The sequence below is a fragment of the Gavia stellata genome, chromosome 3, assembly GCF_030936135.1.
Source record: "Gavia stellata isolate bGavSte3 chromosome 3, bGavSte3.hap2, whole genome shotgun sequence".
Classification (NCBI taxonomy): Eukaryota; Metazoa; Chordata; class Aves; order Gaviiformes; family Gaviidae; genus Gavia; species Gavia stellata.
This window is the reverse complement of record NC_082596.1, coordinates 48,188,552-48,215,186: the sequence shown is the minus strand read 5'-3', so window position 1 is coordinate 48,215,186 and position 26,635 is coordinate 48,188,552. Positions and strand designations below refer to the sequence as shown.

Here is a 26,635-nt window from a genome sequence, read left to right as displayed (position 1 = left end):
GTCACATTAGATAATGAAAAAAGGGAATGCTTTCTAAAGTAAGCAACTAGAAACACACCAGAGTTCACTGTCTTCTCCATACATGCCTAGCTCCCATTAATGCTACATAAATCCCAGAGCAACTAGATAAGAATAAACACATAAATTTTACCTGAAATCGTCTAAGAAACAGAAAACCATGTTTGCAGTGAGCACTAAATTCACACAATGCCACATAATTTTGCGTGGAAGTTATTCCAGATGGCTGATTTTTTAGAGACAGTGGCCAAATAGTATTAAGGGACCTCTACAAACAGATCTGGTGAGAACATTTTTGGCGCTATTTCCTCTCACTAGAAATTATGTGACTTCACTGAAATCTGTATCTAGCCACGTGGGACACTTGCTTTTGACAGAAGACAGGACAACGCAGCTCCCAGTTCCTACTGCACCAGGATACGTGTGTTCATAGCAGACACACGATGGCCATAGGCTGAGATGGCTCAAAATGTTGCAGATCCTCTAGAGCTGCATTAAGCCCAAGTACCTATGCTCTGTTGCTCACCTGGACTTACCGGTGAAGTCATAGCAACTTGTTATTTGTAGCTAACCGGCAGTTTCTGGTTTGCAGTTAGCCTTGCAAAGCAGGACAAAGCTTTCTCTGGTGGGGCTGTGCAATGCCCATTGGGACATACATGAGGGATTCAGAAGTTAAAAAATTGTACTCCGACTTGAGCAAAGCAGGGACTCAAACCTCAGCTGCCTGCCTCTTCCCCACCCTACAAGAGTTGTTGAGATGAGAAGGGATGTTCTGATACAACACTGGTTTTGAAAAACATTTGAAGGAATTTGTTTTCATTTTGCCTTGGAACAAAGCTGTGGAAGTTGCTGCAAAATGGAATGGTCATCCTCAAGCCATCTGTAAAGTTGCGTAACACAAGTTGAAAGATGAGGTAGAAAAAGGTAAGTTCTGTGATCCAGGAGGAAGGTTTTGAGTCAAAGGTTTTGATGTACTTGCAAGGATATAGCAGGGACCAGCTTCTCCAGAAACCAGCAGCTTTCTTCGTCAGATGTCTCTGCAGAAGCCTGACATCAGCCTCTGCTGCGGAAATGGCACAGATCATCCAATAACTCATCTGTCTTACACCTGCAGCCTTCTTCTTGGGGCCACCCACAGCTCCACTCTGTACTGTCTTGGTCCCCTGCCTACAGATGTCTTGGAACAGTCTGTGCCTTGTCCCACTCAGGTTTTCAAGCACAAACGGTCCTGGCTGAGCAGAGGCAGGGAACAGGACATCTGGGTAACACTTCCGGACTCTACCTGAAAGCAACTGTTTGCCAGTGGAGTTTCTGAGGATGAAGGTGAGTAGATTCAGGCATCTTTGTATATGCGGAAGAAAATGAACAGCCTGGTTTCCAGAGAGGTGGGTGTTCACAAGTCCATAACACAGGGCAGAAAGTAGCCAAGAGAAGCTGAAAGACTATTGAGGGCTTTAGCACAAACAGACTGAATGCAGTGTTAAGACTGGCCATTTCAAAGACACAGCCTAGCAAGATAGAAAGGGACTGGGAATACAGGAAGAGAAAGCTATCCAGAATCTACAATATATCACACTCACAAATAAGAGGGGAATATGCAGAACAATCTGCAAAGTCTCAACTGAAATAATTTAAAAAAAAAAGTGAAAAATTTACTTACACTAGCCTTTCATTCTCTGAGGTGAATTGAACAGGTTGCTTGGTCAAGCCAGGCACAGAGTACAGAGGTTATCACAAAAGATACATACAGTCAAGTAACACCTGTGTAAAAGCAGAAGCTAACAACATAGCAATCAAAAAGAAAAATGCACAGAAAGAGAGGTGACATTTCTTGAAAGTTATCTCAAATGGTAGTGCAAAAGAAAACAATATTTAAGGCACAAATACAGCATTCATTGTGAGAACATGCTACATTTTCACTCATTCTTAGAGCGCTGTCTTGCTCTTAGATATGCAGGCGTGCACCATTAATGGGACTTGCATGGTTGAATTCCCATGCATCATGCTCAGAATGGGAGTTGTGGCTAACCTCTAGGATGTCACATGTAAAAAAATACTCTTCACTATATTTCTGTTTCTCACTTATATATTCTCACTTCCCTGTATGTGTAAAGCATGTGGCTTATTGGCAGTGTCTGACCACATTGAATAAATCTCCTAAATCCAGGCTTAAAGTTGGATAGTTGTACTGATTAGTCAACTTTTCTATTTATGAATCTCTCTTCTTTTCTGACTGTATTTTCCTGGTTTTGAACCTTTTAAAAGGGGCTAAATATAAGAATGGAAAATACAGATGGAATTTATGTTTAAAATTAACTTTTAATGCAATCAGTGTGTTTATTTAAGAAGGAGGATACATATGAGCATGTGCATACCTGTACATGCACAACTGCTACATACACCTACCACATTTATTAAATCTGTCTAGTGGAAAATATCAAGACTTCTGCCTTAGCAATATGCTAATGCTTGCTCAAGCTTTTCAATGCAGTGCGGAAACCATCCTCGACACAGCACTGAAGCAGTAGCTGCAGCATCCCCGACTGCTGGATAAATGGAGTAAAAGGGATGAAATTTATCAGGGCTGCCAAGAAGTGTTCATCAAGACACATTTTTGATTAACATAAGTGTGCACTATTCTCACAAGTGACAAAAAAAGGGGGAAGAAATTATAACTGGCATATGTCAAGAGATTTAACCTGTTCATCTGACTCGACTCATTTCTTGCAAACACCACTTCTTTTATTCAGTTACCAATTGATTGGGGGTAAACTGAAGGAGGAAACCTTTGCTTCTAACACACTATCAGTCTTCTAAAAAGTAAAAGCTCTACAGTGGATGAATTTATTTACTTAAAAGACGTAACATTTCCAAAGGCACAATATGTGCTAGGCATCTAGCGGTACTTAAACTGACATTTATGCCTTTGAAAGTTTCTCCCAAGAACCTCTGATGTGAGCGTATAAATCATACTGTCTTGTAAGTAACCAACTTGGAAAAGAGAAAACTGGATAAAGCATTCCAACACCTGAAGGACCAAGAAACTCTTAGTGACTCCAAAGCCATTTCAGAAAAACAGAGGAACAGGACTTTTGTTATTAACTTGCCCAGGAAGGACAAAGTATCATTCTGTATAGGAAAGGTTGACCCAACTGAGCAGATATGATGTAGGCTGGGGAGTGGAGTGACCCAGGTTCTCTGATGCTGACTATGATATGAAGCAAACCATTCTACCTTCCTTCTACTTAAGTCCCCTGTGGATAAAATGCATAAATGATGATGAAAGGGTTTCTAGAACCACCAGTATGCCTAAGTGCTGGCTGACATTCAAGGTGTTGTTACTGAAGATGTAAGACTGCTGTACAGGAGGCTGTACTGTCACAGAACATATTCAAGGGAAATTTAAAAAGTCAAAATGGCAGAAATAAAAAGATGTATTCAGACCAGACTACCTGCAGTACAGATTGCCTCACATGAAAATGAAAGCACAGCCAACCTGGGGAAGGAAGGAGAAGGTGGACCACCTTTATGAGAGCATTGAGGATGAAAAGGTTCCTGGCTGCTTGTTATGATCAGCGAGTCAGAGGAAGACAAATACATGACAGCTCCTTGATATTGTGTGATTGCTGCTGGCATGAAGGAGAGAGATGGAGAAGGAAATCGAAGTGCCTGATTCATTGTTTGTCCTTACACATGGACCAAACACAGCAGACGTAAATATAGCTAGCAAAGGGCAGGAAGGTCAAGATAACTAAAGTAAGACTAAGGAATAACTAGGAAAAGAAGTACCCAGAAATGGGGCGCTGGTCATCCTGACTAAACTCTGCAGTCTGGTGATCTTCTGGACATTTCCCTGTCTCTCCTATCCAAATCTATCACCCATATTATACTTTTCATTGGACAATGACATTGGCTTTTACATTGGATTAAAATCCAAACCTAGTGCAATAGCCAAGTATAAATGCATTATTACCCATACATGTATTTGCCAGTATTTTGATGCTCACCAAATCCTCTCCATGGTTTACCCAGATGATGTGGTTAGCTAGGGAGGTTAAGGAATGTTACTGTTAGCATCATAGTGAAAAACAAAGTACCGATATGAAAGAAAGATCTGCTGCAGCTGCAGCTTCACAGGGATGGAATGTGCCATGTAAGAGTTCAGTAACGTTTCCAATGTTTTACCCTTTTGTGCTTTAGAGAAAAAGGAATTTTGCATTGAAAGGAGGATTCACTGTATACCTAGAAATCTGTAAGACACAATTTCTCTCCTACCCATCACTTCTAATCAGACAGATGGATACATTGCTATGGAAAAAATACCAAAAAAACCCCACTAAAACAATGACTGCATCATTTTTATTTATTTCTTGCATTCTCTGTTCATGTAGCAAGAAATTTAATTCCAGTTGGATCAGTCTCTTGTGATATTTTTTTTCTTTCGTTTAATATATTTTTTAAATGCTTAGAGGCATTATGACAGATAAGCATGTATTTTTTGCCCTGGTTTATACCCATCATCCTTACCATTACAACAAGACAAAAGCATTAAAGTAAAATTAATCATGTCAAAAGATTTTAGCAAAAAACAAGGGAGACCATGCATAAAGCATCGCTTTGTCTAGTGTGAAGTCACGCTCTGATTAAAAACATATAATGGAAGTGAAAGTAATACATCATTGCCTTAGCAGTAGGGTTTTTGGGAGAGCTATGCAATTCTGAACACAAAAAATCTTTATAGGCTCTGGATTTTGAAACTTGCAATTATTATAGAATAATTCTAACAAACAAAACATTGTTTCACTTCCCTTAAAGTTTAATTAATCTTAAACCTTGCAGTTAAAAGAAACAACCAAAGGAGTCCTAGGATGAAACAAGGACTCCTGGCAGGACCGTAGCTGGTAATTAAAACTGAAGCAGCAGTGGCTGGTTCTGAGCAGTGAGGCATGAGGTGGTGACACAGAGACCCCCCCCACTGCCCCACATCCAGTAAGTAGTTATGAGGACTGTGAAGTATCACGGCATAATGAAACCCCATTAATAGAGCAGAACTTTTGCTATTACTAAGGACTGTCAACCATCCATCAGCCATTCAGTTTGTGTCACTGGCAGTGGTAGCCTGTTGCTGCCACGTGACATAGGTAGCACCCAGTTAAAAAATGAACTGGTGTTTGTGCACGTGTAGGCAACCCTGAAAAGAAACGACGCAGTGAAGATCTGTTCACTGTACTTTGCCATACAGTCTATAAAAGAAAGCCTCTACTTTGCTCAGGCACAACTGTGCAATAAGTAGTGTTTCAAATTAAACAGCAACGTGCACATTATGAATCTCAGATTAGGATTGTGCCCACATCAAGTAAAATTAGGTGGCAGAAAATGTTTGTAAAATGACGCTTTTTTTTTCTTTATTCTGTCTCTGTTCTTTGTTGCCAACATAGAAAAAATAATTCTCTGAGAAATACCAGACGGGAAAAATACACAGTAATACTAGACTGTGAAAAATCTACTGACCCCTTGACCCATAGCATTCTTGCCTATAGATGATGACATTAAAAAATTGGAAATGGGTGCATGCTTCCCCTCCTCTTCTGGATCTATAAACAAGGCAAGTTGTTTTCCTGATACCTTTAGAATTACTCCCGTTAGTACTGATTCATTTGGTGCTTTGGGTAGCCAGGCAGAGAGAGGTGGGCAGTATCCCCTGCCAATAGGTCTAGTCTTGTCGTGGGAACAAAATGAGGTTGTACTCTGCTGAGCTGTCATACTCGATAGCTTGTGCTGTTCCACCTGCAACTGTCTTCATAGCTCCAACTGCAGCGCCACAGCTTACATGGAGCCAGTAGTTTCTGATGGCTGATCTTCTGCTGTTCTTTACACATCACACAAGGCAGGACATAGAGCCCTAAGCAACTGAGTGGTTGCAACAACCACTCTCCACACTGAGAAGGAAAAGGGCAACAGGCAAGCAGCTCCCTCTAAAACAGGTTTGCAGGCCCTGCTGAGTAACTTCTGGGGCTCCTCGCAGTGGAGGGTGACAAGAGGAGATTGGGTCTCCTCTCATCTATCTCCTCAATGGCCATGTCATTGTACCCAGGACCAAATGTTTGCAAGCTTCTTTCCCACCTTCCCTACTCCCAAGTGCCACTGGCACGGAGAGCAGAAAATGCGTAATGTAGATGGGTTTGGAGGAGGGAAAAGGGAATTTCTGTGCACATTTATATTGGATCAGTAAGGCTCTAAGTGCAAAACCTGGCTTTTTGTTGGTGTGGGGGGGAGTCTACTGGAGGGCAGAAGGTTAAAGAAAAGACTTTGCAGATGTTTGCTAGTACAGGAGGAAATCAAATACACCTAAGGTGATAATAAGATAGAACACCCTGAAATACCAGACTACAAGGACTGAGATTCTTCCCATCACAGAACTTCATGAGCAGGACATGGCTTTTACTCTGTCCTTGTTCACTAGGAAGCAAACTCCTTATTTGCACTGACGAGTTGGGGGTGAACTGCAACCTCAGCACTGACAGCACTGTCTAAACAAGTGAAAAAGAAACAGCAAAAATAATCTTCCTGCTTCGCTGCTGATTGTACATCTCTGATAAGAAGAAACAGACCAATTATTTTCCAAAACTGTGGACTGGGATAGAGGTAAAAGGGTAGAGAAGGAAATAAATGTACTCCTTCCTAAATTGCAAAAAGTACATGAAAAATAAAGATAGAACAATGTCCTTAAATTCCCACACACTGTAAATGTCATAGTATGTTAATACAACACCATGACTGCACTGAACTATCACCGTGTTATAATGTGATTAGTTTGTGGTCTTCTCTAAAACTGCTCAGTCACAGTTCTTCAAGTCCCTGCACTCCTATGCTGCATAGTCCTTCAATGTTTTATGGAAAGGACAGGACAAAAGTTCTACTCCAACTTGTCTCCATTTCCCATCCTCTCTTATATTAAATTAGAAAATAAAGCAGGGGATACTTGAAACTCTTATTTCAACTTTTTTAAAAAAATAATTATTGCTACTATTTGGTGAATAGTAATAATATTTTCTAAGAAATCATGCTTGTTAACATTTAGTCTTTTTCAGTGTGAAAAGACATCCTTGAACAGTAGTCTAGGCCAAGAAGACATCCTTTTCTAGCAGTTTTTGTAAGAACAGGATTACTCATGTCACGAGAGGGCTGTATATTTGACAGCCGTTGTCTCAGCTGACACTGAGAGATCCTGGGACCTTCAGGACTTCCAGTGCTGAGCACCAAGTGCTTGAACACGAGCTAGCTAGGACTGTAACAGATGCATTATCTTTTAATCACAGCACAGAAGGTTACGTGTATTAACCGGAATGGAAGGAGAATTTTTGGTTACTATTTGTTAGAGGTAACACAGAAAAGACTACATTCTTTTGATAAAATTACATAAAATTATTCAGAAACACCACTCACCATAGATGGTGGCATTATTCAAATACTAGCGATGGATTTTTAACCAGAGCATTTAGGCATCAAGCCTCTGGGTCCAGTTTCCCACAGTCTTGGAGACAGCATCACAATGTAAGTAACCAAGACCTGAATAAATTTCATTCTTACAAAATCTGACACATCTACAGACAGGTAAGATTCGGAATAAATTTTATTACTTTAATTCAGTGGAAAGTTCAGATGTTGAAGCAAGAGATCCATTTCTCCTGCCTATCCCGGCAAGCCACTGGATTAGACACAACAAATTCAAAAAACCTGAACACTTCTGCCTTACATAATATCATTGATTTTTCACTGACTTACCATCTTCAGAATTTTCTTAGAAGTAGCGTACAAAGGTGAGTATCATATCTCATTATTCTGAAAAATGTGAAGCATAGTACGTTCCCTATATAGATGCTGAAGACTTTTCTAATGTACAATTCATACAACGTTTTGTAATTGCCATTCATACACCATACTCTCAACTGTTAGTCCAGGGCATCTATACCTAAGCAGTCTTTATGCTGCAGCACTTTGAGAAAGGCTCCTAAATTTTCCATGGGAGAAAGCAATTTGCAAAGGCATCACTTCAAGTCCTGCATCACAGCAGTCTTTTTAATTCTTTTTCATCCTAACCTGTGCATATAATATTAATGTGGATGTATCCCATTAAAGGACTTTGGATAAGGGATGAAGAGCAGGGTTCTGTAAAATGTATTTTACTGGGGAAAAAAAGCAGGTCTATTAAGAAATCCAGGTTTTACCAGTTGTCCAGTTTTAGAAGCATGGCTTTGATTTATGGATCAAAATTGCTCATTTATTATTTTATCTATACTGCTTTGGGCAATTTTGACAGTTAAAATTTAGTTTTATTGACCAATGCAGCCAGTTTAGCCACAAGGGGACTAATGCACACACAGCCTGCTGCACTCAAGAAGCTATGATTTGATTCCATGACCAAGTCAGACTGGGAATCGCAACCAACATAACAATAAGTTCCAAATCTTGATGCTCGAGGCAAAATACTTACTCTAAAACACAATCAACCTTTAAAAGAAGGTGGGAAAGAATTTTGTGATAGGAGCCTCCATGCACTGTTTATTGTAGCTGATATATTCCACCAATGCTTCTGTCAGCAATGGACACAGAGCAGTACAGAGGAAACCTTTCTTTAATGATTGTGGACAACAGATAAAGCTGGAAGAAGGAAATGAAAATGCAAGAGAGAATCAAAGGTGTGCTCTAGTACTATGGCTTACCAGGGATGTGACTCTGAGAAAACTGTCTCGAACATTGCCTTTTTTTTTCCTAAACCAGATTTTATTCATATGTACATAACTATGCATGTATTCATGTCACAGTATAAAAGACTTACAAGTTTACTTAAAAAACTTACTGGAATGATTTTAAGCCAATGTTAATTTAGGCCTATCCTATTATAAAATTAGCATCTTCTGCAATCTCAATTTATTGCTCCATTGTGAAGCCTCTTGTGATACATAAACAAATCTCTGAAGAGAAACAAATCAATAAAGTGTCTAATTTGATTAACCATGTTTTTAAATTCATCAAGACAACTGTACAAAAATAAACCACTTACTTGTCAGTATTTTCCACGTCTTCTTTTCATCATCATAATACTGAACCAAATTGCTGGGTAGCCGGTCAGGTCCGGGAGGCAATCCTCCAACCAATAACAGCATTTTCTTATTGGAACGAATTCTTCACCCAAAACAAGAGGAAAGATGAACAACCACATTACTGAGGAGTATTTTTAGTGGCAACAAAATCATAACCATCAAAAGAATGTTCACTGCTTGCAGTTTTCTATTTCATTTTTTGTGTTTCTTTCCCCAATCATGTCTCAACAATTTTTTGAACCAAGCAGAAAAATGATCAGAAAAGCTGCATATCTCTCTACTCATGGAATAATAAGCTTCCTTTATGCAATTTGTTAGAGGTTCATTCTAGAACGACCTTTTTCTTATATTATCCCTTTAAATCATCACTCTTTACAGCTGAATACACATGAAATGCTCTGGAGTTGTACTAAGGTTAAGCATTAAAGTTGCATGTCAAAAATCGTATTAGTCAAAATCATTATTATAAGCCATTCTACACTCAAAGAACCTTGAAAAAATTAAGGTTATGCAGAGAGTTTGTGAGCCAACTCTTTAATCACACACTGAACTTCGGATATATAGTTTAGTACAATTAGCAGCACTGGGCTAATGGTTATGGGTTAAATGCTACTTACAAGCACTTTGTTTGTTTAATTTAGTCCAGACTCTTGCTTTCACTCTCCCCCCCGGCTTCCCCCCTTCTCTTTGCTCTCCCCCTGTGCACCACTGGCTATAGCAACACCAATTGGTAAAAATGAGACTGTGATGTTGTTGTGAGCCTCCCCAGAGTGGAGCCCTGCCAATGCTTGCCACTGATCCAGCGGCATGAACCTGCTCAACTGTGCAAAGTCACTCTAATTCCCTCCCTCTGTTTTTCTACCTTCTCCCCCAGGGGGCAACCACTGAAAGGAGTGACTACCCACCCATCAAGAGCTGGCAATTCGCTGCTATTAACCGTGACCGTGATTCCCAATCTGCCTGGCAGTTCTTAAGAACAGGACTGCAATGTCTCATATGCAGTAAAAGCAGTTATCTGCACCCTGGCCTCCAACGCTCCACCTGATGAACGTACGATTTCTTTGCAACATTAAGGGATTTAGCACAATTGTAAGTGAAAAGGGGAGGGGAGGCCCAGACCCCCAGATGAGCCCTGATGCTTTAATAGTCACTTCGCATATAATTGAACTTTCATCAGTTATACTAAGCTTGGGTGTGATAATGCTGAAATAAAGGTCTGTGCTCAAAATGTTCCCGTGAAGTAGGAAGGTGACGTAGCCTGGAAAAAATGCATTGATACAAATGAACGTGCAGGGAGACCATGCATTTGATGGAAAGCACCCTTGCCAAACACCTATGTTTTTCCAAGCACGACGACATCACTGTAGCAATCTGTGTGTCAGCCTACAGCAAACACTCCTGGCCAAGAAAGGTACAGAATGCCATGAAACAAAGCCCACCAGCACAGCTGCATGCCATGGGGTAAAACCACAGCCCAGGAGCTCCAATCTCAGCAGTCCACTCCAGCAGTGGGTGCTTTTCCACCGAGGCACACCAGTGGCTTAGATCCAACTACTACCTAGACAGTGTTGGGGACCCACCAATTTACATTTCCACCAGGATTGCATCCTCTCTTCAGAAGACTGGGCAGAATGGACTAGGCTGTGCTGTGGACATGCACTACCCAAAAGAAACCCCCTTCAGGAAGGGGGCACACAGCTGAAGCCTCGATCCACACAGTGCTTAGGAATAAAACCTTTCAAATGGCTATCCAAAAGACAACTACAGACTGCATATATATCTATTACAAGGATGGCCAGGGAATTATCTGGCAGATGGCCTTGTTTGTTTTTAAATGGATTTAGGGCTTAGGAAAGGTCCTGAATTGACAGCGGAGGAAATGAAACCCTCACTGCAGGGGCAGGAGTTAGACCACAGGGGCAGTGACACTGCAATATTTCCCCACGCTGTCCTACCTCCCTGCTTCGCTCCCAACTTGGGGGGAGTTCCTGCGGTCCTTCAGTCTTTCTGACAAGCCAGCCTTTGACCTCTACACTGAACCTGCTATGTAATGTCAAATGATGACTGTTACCTGCCCACCAGACTGTATCTGTGTAGGATATCAGGAACCATCTCATGATCACTGTCGGCACAGACTCCACTCAGTGAGACCAAGCTCTGGGGAAAGCTTTCATAAGCATTGCCAGCGTCTTGAAATGTTCAATCTCTCCGGTAAAGTTTTTAATGAGAGAACATTTGATAAAAACAATGCAACACAGCAATATGATAAACTATTTTTGGTATGAGTTAGGGATGACTGCACATGTAACAAGTGGCAGAGCAAACCAGAGCCATAAGTCAGTTATGCATGGCCATCCCTAACGATAGAGAATAAATTGTTTATTCCAACCCTCTTGCGTTGTATGTTATATCACAATCAACTCCCTGTGTATTGTAAAATTCAGAATGCCCTTGCAAGGTTTACTTGATAAAGGAGTTTATTTTGATTTTCATCTTTCATCTGTAAAACTCCCTTCTAACTCCAAAGCACTGTGAAAAACCAATGAATGGCCAAGGCTCAATAGTTAAGGTGAAGAATGAAATGTCAGATGTAACTCTGAGTTTTCAGACTTTGGCAGCTGCAACTATCCTTAACATTACTTTTTCAGCTAAACAATCCGAGAAGCTACTGTTTCTTGAGAAGGAGCAGCACTGCTATATAGGAATGTTTAAAAAATACTTAGTATTTTTACATGTTTAAAATGGGAAGTAGCAAGAACAGAAGCCCTTAATAAAAGCTTAGTAAGAACTTAATAGCCAGCACAGTCTCTACCAAAAGCACAGGGAACTCTCATATGGCAAAGACGAGACAAGTTCTTTTACTCAGTGTTTAATTCATCTATATTGAGAGCCCTTCCAGTGAAACAAGTAAAGATAATACAGTGACTAAAGATATGCATGTTTTAAACTGATATGTTTTCTTGGAGCCAATTCTGCTTTTTAAGTTTTGGTGTGAATTGCTACATTTTAGGTTTTGAAAAAAAATTATCTTTGTTACATTATATTTGTGCTTCATATTGCACTGAGCAGTACTGTTAAAATCTTAAAATACATTCTAAAATATGAAAGACATAGAAATGATCACTGCCTATATGCAGATGACTTTTCCAAATATTAATAAAAATGTAATTCAGTGAAAGACTATGATGAAGGCAGGACTTAAAAATATGTGTAATACCTTAACAAGATAAAGTTTCTCCTTTTCTTGCATTATTACATGTTTGCTTTTTGGATAACTCAAGATTACCATGTGAAACGTTCTGCATTATATCTGAAACACTCTCTTTTCATAGTCCTTATTTCACAGTGTAATGTACTATTCAGTTACATACTGTAGTTCACAGTGTCCCTAGCAAGGCTATTATGGTCATCTTGTGTTCAATTAACAGTAGCAGGTCCTGGTCAGGGAAAGCTAAAATAATGTTAACCGTGACCAGGCAGGCTGACATCATGGCAAAAGGCTGAGACAAACTTACCCATCTCTTATCCCGAAAGCATTTCTTACACCTAGAATCCAAAACTCTAGTTCTCATTGATGAACATACACCTGTTGTTATTATTCTGCATACACTTTGCTGTTTCTGTTTTGCAAAGATTTTAAAACACTTAATTCACCTTAATTAAGTTCCTGAGTACCCCATGTGGTGTGAAATTTATTTTGTCTATTTACAAGACTGGAAACCAAAGTATATTTTCAAGTCAACATTTTCAAACTTGTATGGTTTCCTTCAGGCACACCAACCTAGGAATTTGAGAATTCGTATAAGTGACTTTGTCTTCAGAGACGCTGAATACCCATCAACCTACCTAAGTCCTATTCACTTCAAAGGTAGCAGCAGATGTGCATCAGCTCTAAAACTCAGGTCACTAGTCCATAGTCTAAACTAACCATGAACACAAAGGGCAAAATGCTGAGCCCAGGAGAGTTTATCAACTCACAAGGAATCAGTAGAAAAGACAGTGACAGACCTCAATACTCCTCACAACCACTCCCACCCAAAGCTCTTTTGCAACCTTGATAGCCTCACGTTAATGGAAAATGCATGAATGGGAAATACTCTTCTTGTACATTGTTTTTCTTTATTAGCATATCCATCAATCTTGCACTGATGGGTTTTCCTTACCTGGGCAGTTAGTAGAAGTTCATTCTACTAAGGCTGGCAAGAAAACAAGCCCCAACAACAACAGGTTTGCTCCAGACTCTTCCAGTTTTTAAACAATGCAATAAGGCTCTCCTCTCTGCATTAGTGAATGCAAAGAAATGGAAAGAACACAATGATGAAGTGGCATCCTGTGGTTCTTAATGCATTTGGTGTCGTGTTACACATCAGAAAGAAAACTGCATCTTAGGCATCCAGGTGATCACAGAAATCAATTAAAAAAGACTATCCAACTATACTTTCCTCTTAACCCAGGGCTATAATAAAAGCAAAAATCTGGATCATCAATTTTCTTTTAATATAGGCTATCACCATGGCTTTGAGTATGGAATGAGCCAGGCGGCTCTTCGGACCAGGGACCTCACACACACGGAATGCCTCGCTCCTGCTTGAGCTCTGACCTTCAGCACAGCAAAGCCAAAGCAAACTTCAGGTATCTGCTCACTGAACTCAGGCACAAACAAAAACAGCCAGAAGACCAGCCCAGATCCAGCAAGAGCAGGTGAATGGGTGGTGAATTTTACCTACAGCCACAAATCTCATTACATCACAGGATTTGAGAAACTGGAGGCCGACACATAGTAATACTGTCAAAACAACAAGTAGCAAGAATCTCAGAAAAAAGTGGCTGTATTAACTTGCAGCAGAAACAAAGTATTGCAGTAAGGTTTAGATACCAACCTCAAGGTAGTAGGCAAAGAGATAAATACACAGTCCCAATCAGCGTTTCAGTTGCAGACCTTTTGTTTGTTAACAATAAAGACTTAACTTAATCTTCAGAAACCAGGACAGTCCTTAGCAACCTTTTTCTTCCCAAAAGGCATCTGAAGGAGTGTTGTGTCCAGCAAAAATGTAATGGAAAATCCAGCTGCAGTCTGCAAATCTGAACTGATGCCGCAGGCATCCGTTTGCCCGTGACTGAAGAAACTGTTTTGCCATCACAGAACATGTGATGAGATCTTTGGCGATTACCTTCCCTGCTCCTCGACAGCCATTTCAGTGCAGCAAAAGTGTCATATGAAAACTGCTTATTTAAAAGGATTTTGGCTTCTGCACACAGTTGACTGCAAAGATAGCCATGATTAGCAACATGTTTAATAGAGAGAAAATACCATTATCCAGGAGTTTAACTATGAACTTGATGAAAGCCATAAGATACAATGTAAAATTTATTTTGGACAGGGAAATTTTGTGAGCCTTTGCTATCACATAAAATGAATTAATGAACATCACAACCTATAGGTAAATATGCATCCAGAATCTCTTCCTAACCCTATAGCACTGCCAGGGGAAGGACCTGAGCTCTCACAGCCGCCAAACCAAGTCCTGCAGATCCAGACTTCTGCTGGAACTCTGACCCACCAAGAATATCTTTCTCCTTATGCACAAAGTACAGACCTAAAAAAATACCTTGATTTTGTCAAAACCTAAAGCATGCTGAGGATTATCTAGGTCTCTTGCAAATTATGACCAAGAAATTATTTAGTTCTTAGGTTTAAAATATGTTTAAAAATATGTTGAATGTATGAATATTGCTTTATGAATGGATTTTTCTGAGTCTTCTAAGGCAGCTATTGCCGAAGGTCCACCTGAAAGAATGTGAAAAAAATTCTATTAATACTGTGCCCAAAACCCAGTATTATCATTCACTTTAGTGCCAGAAAGATTCTGGTTTTCATCTTTTCATTCTCAATGTGGGTGTGCTTAGCAGAAGGCTCTGAGTACAAGTTTTCATTGCATTCTCACAGTAACGCTTACTGAAGAGGTTCGGTGATGCCCAAGATGCACCCAGTCTCCTGCTAATTTAATACATGTTGCTGACCACTGACAGACTGAAGTTTAGGAACATAAATACTAAGTCGGGAATTATTTGCTGCATTATTTGTTATTTTTGTCTTCTGAATCTACTCAAATGTTTATTTTTGTCCAATGTGTATTTTTTAAAAAAAAATGCATAGGAAAAAATGAGAGTCCCTGTTTGCTCCAATAGTACTCTTTCCTTTTTGTCTCTGTCTAAAAAGCAAAAGTCTAAGGGTAAGTGACTCTTTTGTCTGACAGGCCACACTTAACTGTTGCAAAGTTACCTGACAAGTTAGTTTCCTTTAAATGCCTTTACTTCTACAGTTGCCAAGCAATTTTCCATTCCCTGTATTAAAATAACTTATAATGTGTTTGGAGCTCTGAATACCTGATTTTTCTTTATGAATCCAATCCCATTGCTATTACCAATTTAGAATGCTAAGTAAATCTTGATAAGTTAGGGTATTTTTTAGCTGGAATATTTTTTAAAGTTAATGTCCCTTCCTTTTCGGATAAGATCCCCTGAACTCAGATAGCTTAGAGGTGGGCAACTCTCCTGGAAGAGTGGCATTTACCATCAGTGTTCCTTTGGGAAGAACACACAGGAATGTCCTTCTCATCTTTGTCTCTCGGTATTACCAGCTTATTCTTCATGTTGACAGAAGGCTGGTACGGTTCCCCAGAAAGATGCTCAGCAGCTTTCCCATACGGAGTCCTGCCAAGGTTGCTGTATCTGTATACAACACCACTGTTCGTTATACCTTCAGACAGGCTTTAATAGATTCATTGCCTATGTGACATCATAGATAGTACTTCTACATTGATGATACATACACAAATAGATCATTTGAACACAAGTCTTTAAATTCACTGAGATCTGAATGCTAAAGACATCCTTAGTAGCCATAGAGTGAATATCTGCTGCATTGTAAGGGATTTCAGTCAAGAGCATTTTGCCAGCAAAGTTTATGTTGGTAAATGAGTCACAAAACCTCCCGGGTCATGAATCTTATTGGCAAAACTATGCAAACAACTGATTTTCCATATTGTTGGCAGTTCTGAAAAATCTTAAAGAAATTCCCTTGGTCCTGAATACTTTTCAAAATAGAACTGAATAAAATGTCAAAGCTAGATGCTTTTGCAATTTGCTTTCCCTTTCCCCACCTCCTCCTTTTTTTAGTTTTAGATAGAGGTGGTAAAATGGAAGTGTTTATAGAATGCTTCAGGGTGGCCAAATCCTCATTTCTCCCCTAGGAAATTTCAATCAACTCTTCTTTTTGACGTTCAGACTGTGAAAAGTCAGGAAGTTCCCTTTTTGTTTTATTCTATATCGGATGTCCATGACGACAGGAGGTCTCTGCACCAGAGGCTGTGTTCTCCCCAGCTGAGGCTCCTTTTCTTTAGGAGAAAAAACACAACTTGCTGCTGCCTCATCCAAGCGATGACTGGTTACCTTTTCCACTGCTTTTTTTTTTTTCCTGAAAGGAGGCGGCAGTCCGGGAAGACAGGAAGAACCAACTGTGGCACCAACTTCTATTTACTTCCAGCTTCAGTGCAAATTGTCTGTTTCCATTGAACTTGGCAGCTGATAATATTTGCTCCAAGTTTATTGTCTGCTTTCCAAGAATATAGCAAGAAGTGTTGACTACTAAGTACCAGGCATGATGGTCTTTAAAGAAAATTTCAGTAACACAGCAAATACGAAAAATGATGCCAGGAAGTATCTACTAATGGATTTCAACTTCCCATATTCTTTAATTTCTTGAGATGGTCCTTTGGCAAACCTGCGATACCAGGCACAATCTGTTTCAACAAAACCAACAACAGAGAGATGTGTACAGAGCAGTGGAGTCCAGCTCAAAACTTTCATTCAGGATTCCTATTAACTTCCATGCTCAAGCTTTTTGGGCCATACTTTGCAAAGGATAATAACAAACTGTGCTGGTTACAAAACTGCTCTGATTTTTAAAACACAAGAGTTGTTTGAAAAGATAAAACAGTGTTTTTACAGATTATAAGGATTTTTTCCGTAACGCGAGTTTAACAGAACCAAAGCTTTTTTCCTGGCAAATTATTTTCTGATGATTTTGCATTCCAGGTTTGCTCTCCTCACTCCCTTTGCCCCCAAGGCTCACTGTAATTTCTCTTTGAGTACAAATCCAAACAATTACAGCATTGCAGCTCTGTTCCATTTACTGCTCAGCAGTTACAGACTCAGAACCCCTGTATTCTTCTGCTATAAGGAAAAAACTATAGTGATCCCAGGCCACAATGTGTCTTCGAAGACCTTCTCCTCTGTATCTATCTCCTCTCTCCACGTGAAAGGGATGTACATCAGGCAAAGAGTGAACAGAAAAGCCTCAGATAGGACATGAAGGCAGACAGGTGTGTGTGATGCTCTCCATGATCCTACAGCACTCCATTTGTAAAAGGTACACCCTAAGTATACCAGGAGGACATTGTTTCAGGGGGAATTTCCTTATCTATGAGGCTCTGCACCACCTCTGACTCATGTTCTCCCTCACAGGACTGCCTTGGACTGTGTTGCCAAAGCATGGGCAAGAACAGCACAGGACCTCATGGGAGACAGCTCCACTCTTTTAGGCACCTGCAGGATTTGTAAGTGAGCTTCACAGACTGTTGCAGGTGGTAGAAAGGGGCACCTTTGCTTAAGTACAGCATTTGAGGAGGAAGTTCCTATTTTCCCAGGCACTTTGCCCTCAGTTTGAGTGGCTTAGTAAGATTACTTTTTCTAGACTAACTTCATTTTCCCTCTAGAACAAGGTGACCTGAGATCCAGCGAAAGACTTCCCCTCTTGGAAAAAGAGTTTAGAGATGCAGATACGTCTCTCTGTGTCTAAGAATATAAAAGGGGAGAAGGGTGCAAACAGCATCCCCACCAGCATCCTGTGCACCAGTACCAGGTGTACCAGATTTTACATCTTCCATTTCTCTGCCTTCATTATTCTGCCAGGTGAATTTTAATAAACCCAGCCTGTGCCTGCATTCCCAACCCCTCTGCAAGAAACAAAAGCAGGCATCACTCCCACAGGAGTTGAAGGAGAAGGACCAGCTTAGCCAGCTGCAGCAGCCACAGAGAGGGAGGAAGCTGCTTCAAGTGGTAAAAAGGGCAGGGTGAAGGAAAGCTGAGGAGCAGCACAGCCCAACCACCTGCAGCAGCCTCTGGAGATCCAAGCTGAGAGGTCTGGAGCAGTCAGTATCGGTATGTGTGAGTTAAGGAGTCTGGTGGAAGGGGCACTGAGGGGCCAGGGGCCACGGTAGCAAAGAATCGAGAGAAGGAGCAGGCGGAGGTGAAGCTCAGGTAGGACAGATCTGGGGAAGAGTCCTATCTGGCAGAGTGGCCTGGGAGCAAGAAGAAGCCTATAAGGCAGACTGATAAAGGAGAACAAATAGTTTGGACGTTCAAAAGGTGTTGAAGTAGGGGATTTTGAAGTTCTGGAGCAAGAGGGCAGGAGGTGGGGAAGGAGCTGGAAGTATTGGGACTGTGTGTTGCCTAAGGACATAAATGAGGAGGGGCTGGCAGTTCAGAAAGGAGACTACCCCAGCTAGTATATCTGATCAGGATACCAACTGGCAGGGGAAGGGGAGTACCTGCACATGTTACCTGGCACCCCTTCTCCATCTACAGCTGTTGGAAAGACAGTTGCCCATAAGAAAGACCATTAAACACTCTTTATAAATTATGTTTCTCCTAACAAGTACTATAACTGGGCCAAGAAACTGGCTATCACCAATGCCACCACAGGTCTCAAGGGTTTTACCAGCCAGGACATACATGTCTTTAAGTAGCCTCCAAAGGACTGTCCTGACCCACAGCAGTCCTATTAGGACAATGGTGCTGCCTTTGACAGTAACCTGAGCTCCAGGCCTCCCTCCCTCTTGGATACTCGGACATCTCCCTACTTACACTTCAGCACTAGCCTGTCTCCAAAGGCAAATGAATGCACATAAGGCAAGTAAGGCAAGTAGGTGAGACTAACTAGATTAAACTGACTACAGGTCTGTGGTTCACTTCCCCACAGCCTCTCATGTGTCAGTCTCCCTTCTGCAGCTCAGCTGAGAGAGTCCTGGCACAGGTACAATTTCCTGTTATTAATTCAGGCATGTAAGACCTGATCCACAGCCCACTAAAATAAACCAGAGCCTCACGTTCACTTCATCCACACTGTAATGCAAATGTTAATAATTCACATGCATTTTAAGGTATGTTTTTTATCTGGATGTTAAATTGGGGGCTGAAATATTTCTCTCTTGCAATTAACCATGAGTACAAATATTAGTTAAAAATCCAAATATTGGTGTCAGGATCACAAAGGGACAGGCAGGTGGCTGTTACTAGAACACACAACAATGTATTTCAGTGAAAAAACAAGCAAATTTTTTTACAACCACCAAAGATGCCCTACTGAGATCCTACAAAAATCTTAGCAGCAAAAGAAGTCAAATTGAACTACAGTCTGTGAGATTTGTAGACAAATAGTATTCAAGAAGGAAATTATTTAGTTGCCAAGGGATGTAACCAGTTCCTCCAAATTTTTAATCTCCTCTGTAGAAAGTAAAACAGACTGGGTATATATGTCTTCCATACAAACGCTAGCATCTCATGCTGTTTATCACTTTACATTTTCCTTCTTCATCAACAGTTACCACCACCTTCCTACTGAGTGAAAACTGGTAGTACCATCTTCATCACCTGTCACTGTTTATTTTGCTGTCACTTTCACTAATATTATCTAATACCAAACAGTCTAGATGACACCCTCTCCCTGCTGAAATTAAAGAAAAATAAAAACGTCTACAATTAGCTTCGGCAGGACCAGAATTTGCACTTCTAATCTCCCCAATGTCTAGTAGTCCAGGGAACAAAAGTATAGAAAAACAGTTGGGTCTGTACCTGCTGGGACTTCGCTGAACCCAGAAAACAGCATGGTCAGGCTTAGCCTTCTTATCTCTTTGTCTTTTTATTTTCCTCCTTTCTTTTTTACTCTTTAATTCTGTATTTCCTGCCTATGACTTTTCCCATCTCAGGTCAGCTGGTTGATCCTCATCCATTTTTCCTCCCCCACATCTGAAATAGCTTTTCCAGAAACTGAAATACTCAGCTGTTATTGACAACAGATGCTGTTTCTGCCAAGAATTATTTTTTTCCTTTTGTTTCCTTCCCTCTCTTTTTATCTGCTGGTGTCTTTTTTGTTTTGCTTGTCTCCTCTCCTGTCTGGTATCCTATTCTTTCGCTTTTCTCCCTTCAAAACTGTTCTTCTCTCCCCCTTTCCCTCATCTGTACTTCCTTGCTTCCACTACTTATGTCCTGTTTCTCCCCTGGGGTATCTCAATTTCTTTCTTCTTCTGCATTTTCCCCTCTCCCCCAGCTTTACTTTCCTCACTCTCCTCTGCCTTCAGGTACCTGATGCAGCTGTACAGACATCTAACTGCTGCTCTGCTTGCAAATCCTGAGAGGAGCTGACCAGCCCAAACACCCATTGCCGTCGAGAGGAGCTGCATGTGTACTGCAGCCAGCAAACAACTCCCAACTCCCAGGAGGTAAGGGGCTGCCTCTTCCCACACAGACTACCTTCTCATGTCATTGTCAATAGTTACAGGCGAGCAAAACCATAAAATCATGGCAATGTTCTATAAAAAGGCAACAATATTTAGGTAAAACATTTAGTAATAAGCCCCGTAATTTCAATACTTTTTCTATAATGCTCCCATTCTCTGTCTACAGCTATATTGTGCATTAGCACAAGCAAAATCCAAAGTTAAAAGCTAGGTGTTTCATAGCAGCGATGTGTTTTTAACCATTTTCATTGTTGCAAGTAAACATGGAAGCAATAATAATTCTCACTAGCTCACTCATCTTTAAAAGTGAAATTCTTTCCAGCAACACAGTAATGCTTTAACTCAGAACTTTTTAAAAATTGAAAACACATACCGTGTATTATATAAAATGTTGTGTTACACAATAAAGCACAGAGACATTTTAATCAACTCAATACTGTAGTGAAGTCCTGAGAGCCAAACAAATAACTGGAAGACAAACATTCCTCTATCTAAATGCATTTTCTTCCCAGAATGACAGAAAACATGACACAGCACAGAGTTATCTGTGTCTCTCAGGGACAGACAAACATCATTTAAGCATAACGTTCAGGGTCACCGTAATAGGCCCAACCCACTCCACGCTGAAATCAACTGGGATTTTTCTACTGATGTCAAAACTGACTGTGCCTCAAGAGGCTTTACTAGTGGCTTGGGTGCTGAGGCCCTACTGTAGGTGAGGATCAGAGAGGCCGGAAAGCTCCAACATTAACCTGGAAAAGGGAGATCAAAATCAACAGAATTACTAACTTTGCTTAGACTTGAGCACCCGATCAAACGCCCGATCAGTGCCAAAACACCCACCCTCTGTGGTCAAGTCCTAAACCTCAGAGTGCATGGCAAGGTTCACAAGTCAGGAATGTCTTTCCTCAACTTTTTAAACTATGATCGTTTAGTTGCTGTGCTTTGAAAAATAGTTTTACAAAAATGCATGAGGGCGTTCAAGTGTTACCTTCCCTCAGGAAATTTCATGAAAAAAAGAATCTGCTCTCCCTGCAGGCAAACAGCGTTTTTCACTGCGGCACAAAAGACAACCTGGGTGCTGTCTAGCCCCAGCATCACTTGTGCTGCAGGATCTACATTTGTAGCTCAAACTTTATAAATAACTCTGCTCGTAGTGCACAGACTGGCTCTTACAATCCAAAATCGCTTTCCTCCAGCCCTGACAACAGCAAAAACTTGTGTTTGTCAGAAAAGCGAGCACATGTGATTTACCACATAAAGAACAAGTTTAAAGAAACAATCAGTGCTATTTTTACAGTTACATTTCAGAGGCGAATCACCGTATTTCGAGCTTCCCATTACACTTGTTTTGTTTAAGATATATAAGTAGCCCCATTTCCAAAGTACTCCAAAGCGGCAGGGCGTGTATGTACGTATGTGTACACACTTTTTTTAAGTAGCATGCTACAAAAAAAAATGTTCTTTTTAAAAATGCAGTAAAGTTACTGGCAAGTTCTAATTCTGAGTTCGATTCTCCTAATTTCTTCAACAGGCAGTAAGCAGGTGGCTATGGCACTGTGCTGTTTGTATTTCTCACCAACCCATATTGTACTGTGCAGTATATATTATACTGCACAAGACGAACAGTTAATCTCTTTCTAAAAGCATGTAAATCTTTCGTGAATGACCTTTCATTAAACTTTAAATTCCAAATTACCAAGGTCACCACTGCTCACAGAAAAGGTAAAGTTTTAAAGTTCTTTTCTGTGTAATAATTTTTATCTATTTGCATACGTACTTCACTGTTAGTTAAGATCTCCTTCAGCAAATTAGTAACTTAAGGAACTCTTTGCAGTTTTTCTTCCTTAAAATAAAATTTTACTGAATAAATGTCAACCTGTTAGAATTGCAACTTTAGAGAAATTATGGTAACAGGAAGGACAAGTCTGGAAATCTCTGTAGTCTTGGGTATGTTTCTTTTGTTTCTTCATTCATGTCAAAGAAGGCATTTGTACACTTAGGCAGACTGATGAAATCTTTAGGTGATTGATTCAAAGATGGGCCTTCGTGACCTTTATGAATTCCCAGGAATATTATCCAAGACCAAAAATGAAAATATACCAATTGCATTCCGTATCACAGAGCATTTAAACATCTCCAACATTTTAAAATTTTGAGTAAACTCTAACACCTTCTTATAAACAAGAGAAATCTAAATGTTTTTGCTCCGATTTCACTGCCACCAAAGAACCCAATCAAGAGAAGCTAGTTACGATGCTGTCATTAAACACACATTAAAGTTGAGAAGGTGACGGTACGTTTTCACCCACTACGATTAAGGGTCTCTGAAATACCACTGCACAGACGTGCAGAGCTATTACAAATAAAAAATGTGGTATTTGTGGTATTTGGAGTCCCCCGGAAGTCATTAAGTAAACGCAACTTAGAATCTAATCTAGGTCTACTTAAAGTGCAATCCTTTTGTGTATGCTCCCGCTTACAGGGAAAGCCAGCTCCCAGCACCAGGGTATCAGATTCTTGCAGCATCCATGACACTTGTAAGCATTCAGTGGTCAGAACACCACTACATATCCTTCAAATGACATGGACCAGTGAAGCTGGAAGGTGTCTTCACTGAACCAAGCCGGCTGGTATCTCAGCAATCCACCAGGACACGAGCCCTGGCATGCCCCCAGCGGCGTGCAGAATCTTGACTGAGAAGGAGGTGGTGGGGTTCGCGTTTTTGAAAGTCAACAGTTTTGAATATTGAAATGCAAAGGGTACGCACCAGCTACAAAAGCGGCATCTCAAAAATACTTTGCACTGCAAAATGCTGGTTTTTGTTTTTTACTGTAGGACTTTGTAGTGAGAATCGATTAGACAGCAAGGTGATAAGCACGACAAAACACTAACAGAGCGAGCTAGCCAGAGATAATAAAAGAAGGCACAGCATTTCCAAAGTTAAATCATCAGGGTACCCATTAAATGAAGATCTGATGAATCCTCCGCATTAATGCTAACAGAGTGTACTATCTAAAATATTTAATAATGTACTAGTTTTTCTTGCTGCTGTTCAGTCATTAATAACATCCACCTATTAGTTAAAAAGCTGAATAATACAAAGTGTGCTTTGATTTCTGCACTACTGTGCCACTGTATAATAATACCACTGGAACATGGTATTATCGTTCCATTTTTGAATGAAATGAAGTATAAACATATTTTAAAAGGAGAAAAATAAATATCCCCTTCATTTCGGGTATATTTACTGCTCATTAAACTACATGCTGTGCTTTCAGTTCCTAACACCAACCTCATATTGTCAATCTTTGACATCATGATTCATTACCTTATTAAATGAAAATAACTGACATGTCATAGGTGTGAGGACTATGAAGCCACAAGTTCCCACGCACAATACGGACACCACCTGAACATCAGCAACACCAGGGTGTGCACGAATGATGCAGTTATTTATGAAAATAATTAATTAGATTTAGGATATTACAGCTTAAAACGCCCTGAAGACGCAACTCCTTGTCAAGGAGTAACACTGGGGGGAAAAAAATAAGTAAAAATGGCCTACAATAAACAATTACAACAGGTTCCCAAGGCGCGGCGCGGGCTCACACAGGCACGGTGAAGCCTCACATTCGCACGTTAGCCCCACGGACCAGGCACGCCGGCTGAGCGCGCAGCGACCGCCGCCAGCACGCCGGGGGCCGGGGAGCGCGGCGGGCACGGCCTCCCCGCTCCGAGGAGGCCTCCCGCCCTCGGACGCGGCCTCCGCCCCCGCCGCTGCCCTACCGGGGGTTCGGCCCCCCACGCCTAGCGCCGCGCTGGCGGCAAGGCGGCCCGCGGGGCCCCCTCCGCGCCCCTGCCCGGGCCGGCTCTCCGCGCAACGGCCTGCCCCCGCGCCGGAGGGCGGGCGGCCGGAGGGGCGCTGCGGAGCGCCGCGGGGCGCCAACCGCCACCCCCCCCGCCCCCGGCCGCAACGGCACCGCCGGGCCGAGGGGAGGGACGAAAAGTTTGGCGGTGCTGGGGGTGGGCCGCTCGCCCCCGTCACCGCCCTGCAGCCGCCGCCGCCGGCGGGCTCCCGCCGCCCGGCCCGGCCGCTGCGCCGCCCCCTGCCCCGCCGAAGGGCGCCCGGCTCGGCGCCCGGCCCGGCGCCCGCGGGGTCCTTGCCCGGCCGGCCGCCTCGGCCCCGCGCCCTGCGGGGTCCCTGCCCGCCGCCGCCTCGGCCCCACGGGTACTCCCCGCTCCCCCAGCCTCCCGCGGCCAGAAGCCGCCGAGGGGACGTCTGTGAGGGAAGGCGCCCCCTCCCCGCCGCCCCCCTCACCTGCTGGCCAAGCTCTGCCGGCAGTGCTGCCTGAAGGGCATCAGGTGGTAGTTCATGGCGTCCAGCAGCAGCTTCTGGCAGACGGGGTCGGTGCGCATGAAATCCACCGACTGGACCCGCTCCACCAGCTCCGGCGCCGGGATGAGGGCGAAGCGTAGACGCTTCATCAGGTCCGGGGCGTACTGCATGCGGGTCTCCCGGTCGTGCTCCAGCCAGAGCACGGACATCTGGAAAAGCGCCAGCTCCGACTCGACGGGGGGGGGCAGCGAGTCGAGCAGGGCGCGCATCTCCTCGAAGTTAAGCAGCAGCACGTCCTCCACCAGGTACTTGTTGGCCAGCTTCTTGGTCTCCTCCAGGCCGTGCAGGGCGGCGATCTTGCACACCTGCTTGTAGTTCTGCACCGAGATCTGGTCGTTGAGGAACTGCACGCACAGCTTGGTGACCTGCGGGATGTGCAGGATCTTGCTGACCGAGAGCACCTCCTCCACCGTGTCCAGCGAGAGGGTCACGTTGGCCGTGTACAGGTACTCCAGCACCAGCCGCAGCCCGATGGACGAGCAGCCCTGCAGCACCAGGTTGTTGATGGCCCGCGGGCTGGCCAGCAGCTTGTCCTCCGGGGAGGAGGAGGGGGTGCCGGGCTCCTCCTGCGGCTGCGGCGGCGGCGGCTCCTTCGGCGGGCCCCCCAGCCCGTCCTGGGCGCCGGGCCCCAGCCCCAGGGCGTGGGGGTGCCCGCCGCTCCCGCCGCCGCTGGAGAAGAGGGATCGGAAGTACTGGGAGCAGGAGGCCAGCACGGCCTTGTGGCAGTGGAACTGCTGGCCCTGGGCCGTCAGGGTCACGTCGCAGAAGAGGTGCTTCCTCCACAGCAGGTTGAGGCCGTGCAGCAGGTTGTCGCTGTGGCTGGGGTCGAAGGTGGAGGTCCTGTCCCCGGATCTGGACATGGCGAGCGGCCTCCGACACACCTGCCTTTTAAACCCTCCTCCAACCTGGGCAGAGGGGTGGGGAGGAGAGCGGGGTGGGGGGACACACGGGACGACACAACAATAAACACAGAGCTTTAGAGGCCCGGAGGGCGCATCCCGGCCGCGTGCGCACGGGTGGCGGGGGGAGCAGCCGGGGGACGGGCTCCCCTCTGCCCGCCGAGCCGCCCCCCCGCCCCGGGCACGGACGGGCTTGCTCGGAGGGGCCACAGCTTGGGAGGGCTGGAGGAGATTTATTTTTTTGGCCTCCCCCGGCTCCTCTCCCGCCCCCACTCCCCCAAACACACACACATACACCACCCCTTTCTCCTCCCTCCTCGGTGCAAACCGGGCTGCTCTCCAGGGGAGGAGCGAGGAAGCCGGGGACGTTTTCGAAGCTGAGCCACCCCCCGAAAAAAACCGCCACCATCCACCCAAGCAATCAAACGCACACAAATTAAGCCCCCCCCCAAACTCCGCGATGCCCAGAGAAACTACCAAGTGACTGAAACTCTGCCGGGAAGGCGAGCAGCCCTGCCGCGCTGCCCGCCGCCAGTCCCCGGCCCCCTCCGCCCGCTTTGGCAACTTGGCGGCTCCGGGACCCGCTTCGTCCCCGGGGCTGGGGGGCGGCGTGCCCGGGGCGGGGGCCGCGGCACC

The 26,635-nt window shown here is 43.2% G+C and overlaps 1 protein-coding gene across 1 annotated transcript in view; it reads right to left on the bottom strand.

Moving 5' to 3' along the window:
• Positions 1-25,960, bottom strand: part of KLHL14 (kelch like family member 14) — a 60,669-nt gene extending 34,709 nt beyond the window's left edge. Inside the window, exons 1-2 of the mRNA XM_059815729.1 lie at positions 25,023-25,960; positions 9,083-9,204 (exon numbers count right to left, since the gene is read on the bottom strand). Coding sequence (XP_059671712.1) covers positions 9,083-9,204; positions 25,023-25,960 — 1,060 coding nt within the window. The remainder of the gene's footprint in view (positions 1-9,082; positions 9,205-25,022) is intronic.
• Between the last annotated feature and the right edge of the window lie 675 nt (positions 25,961-26,635).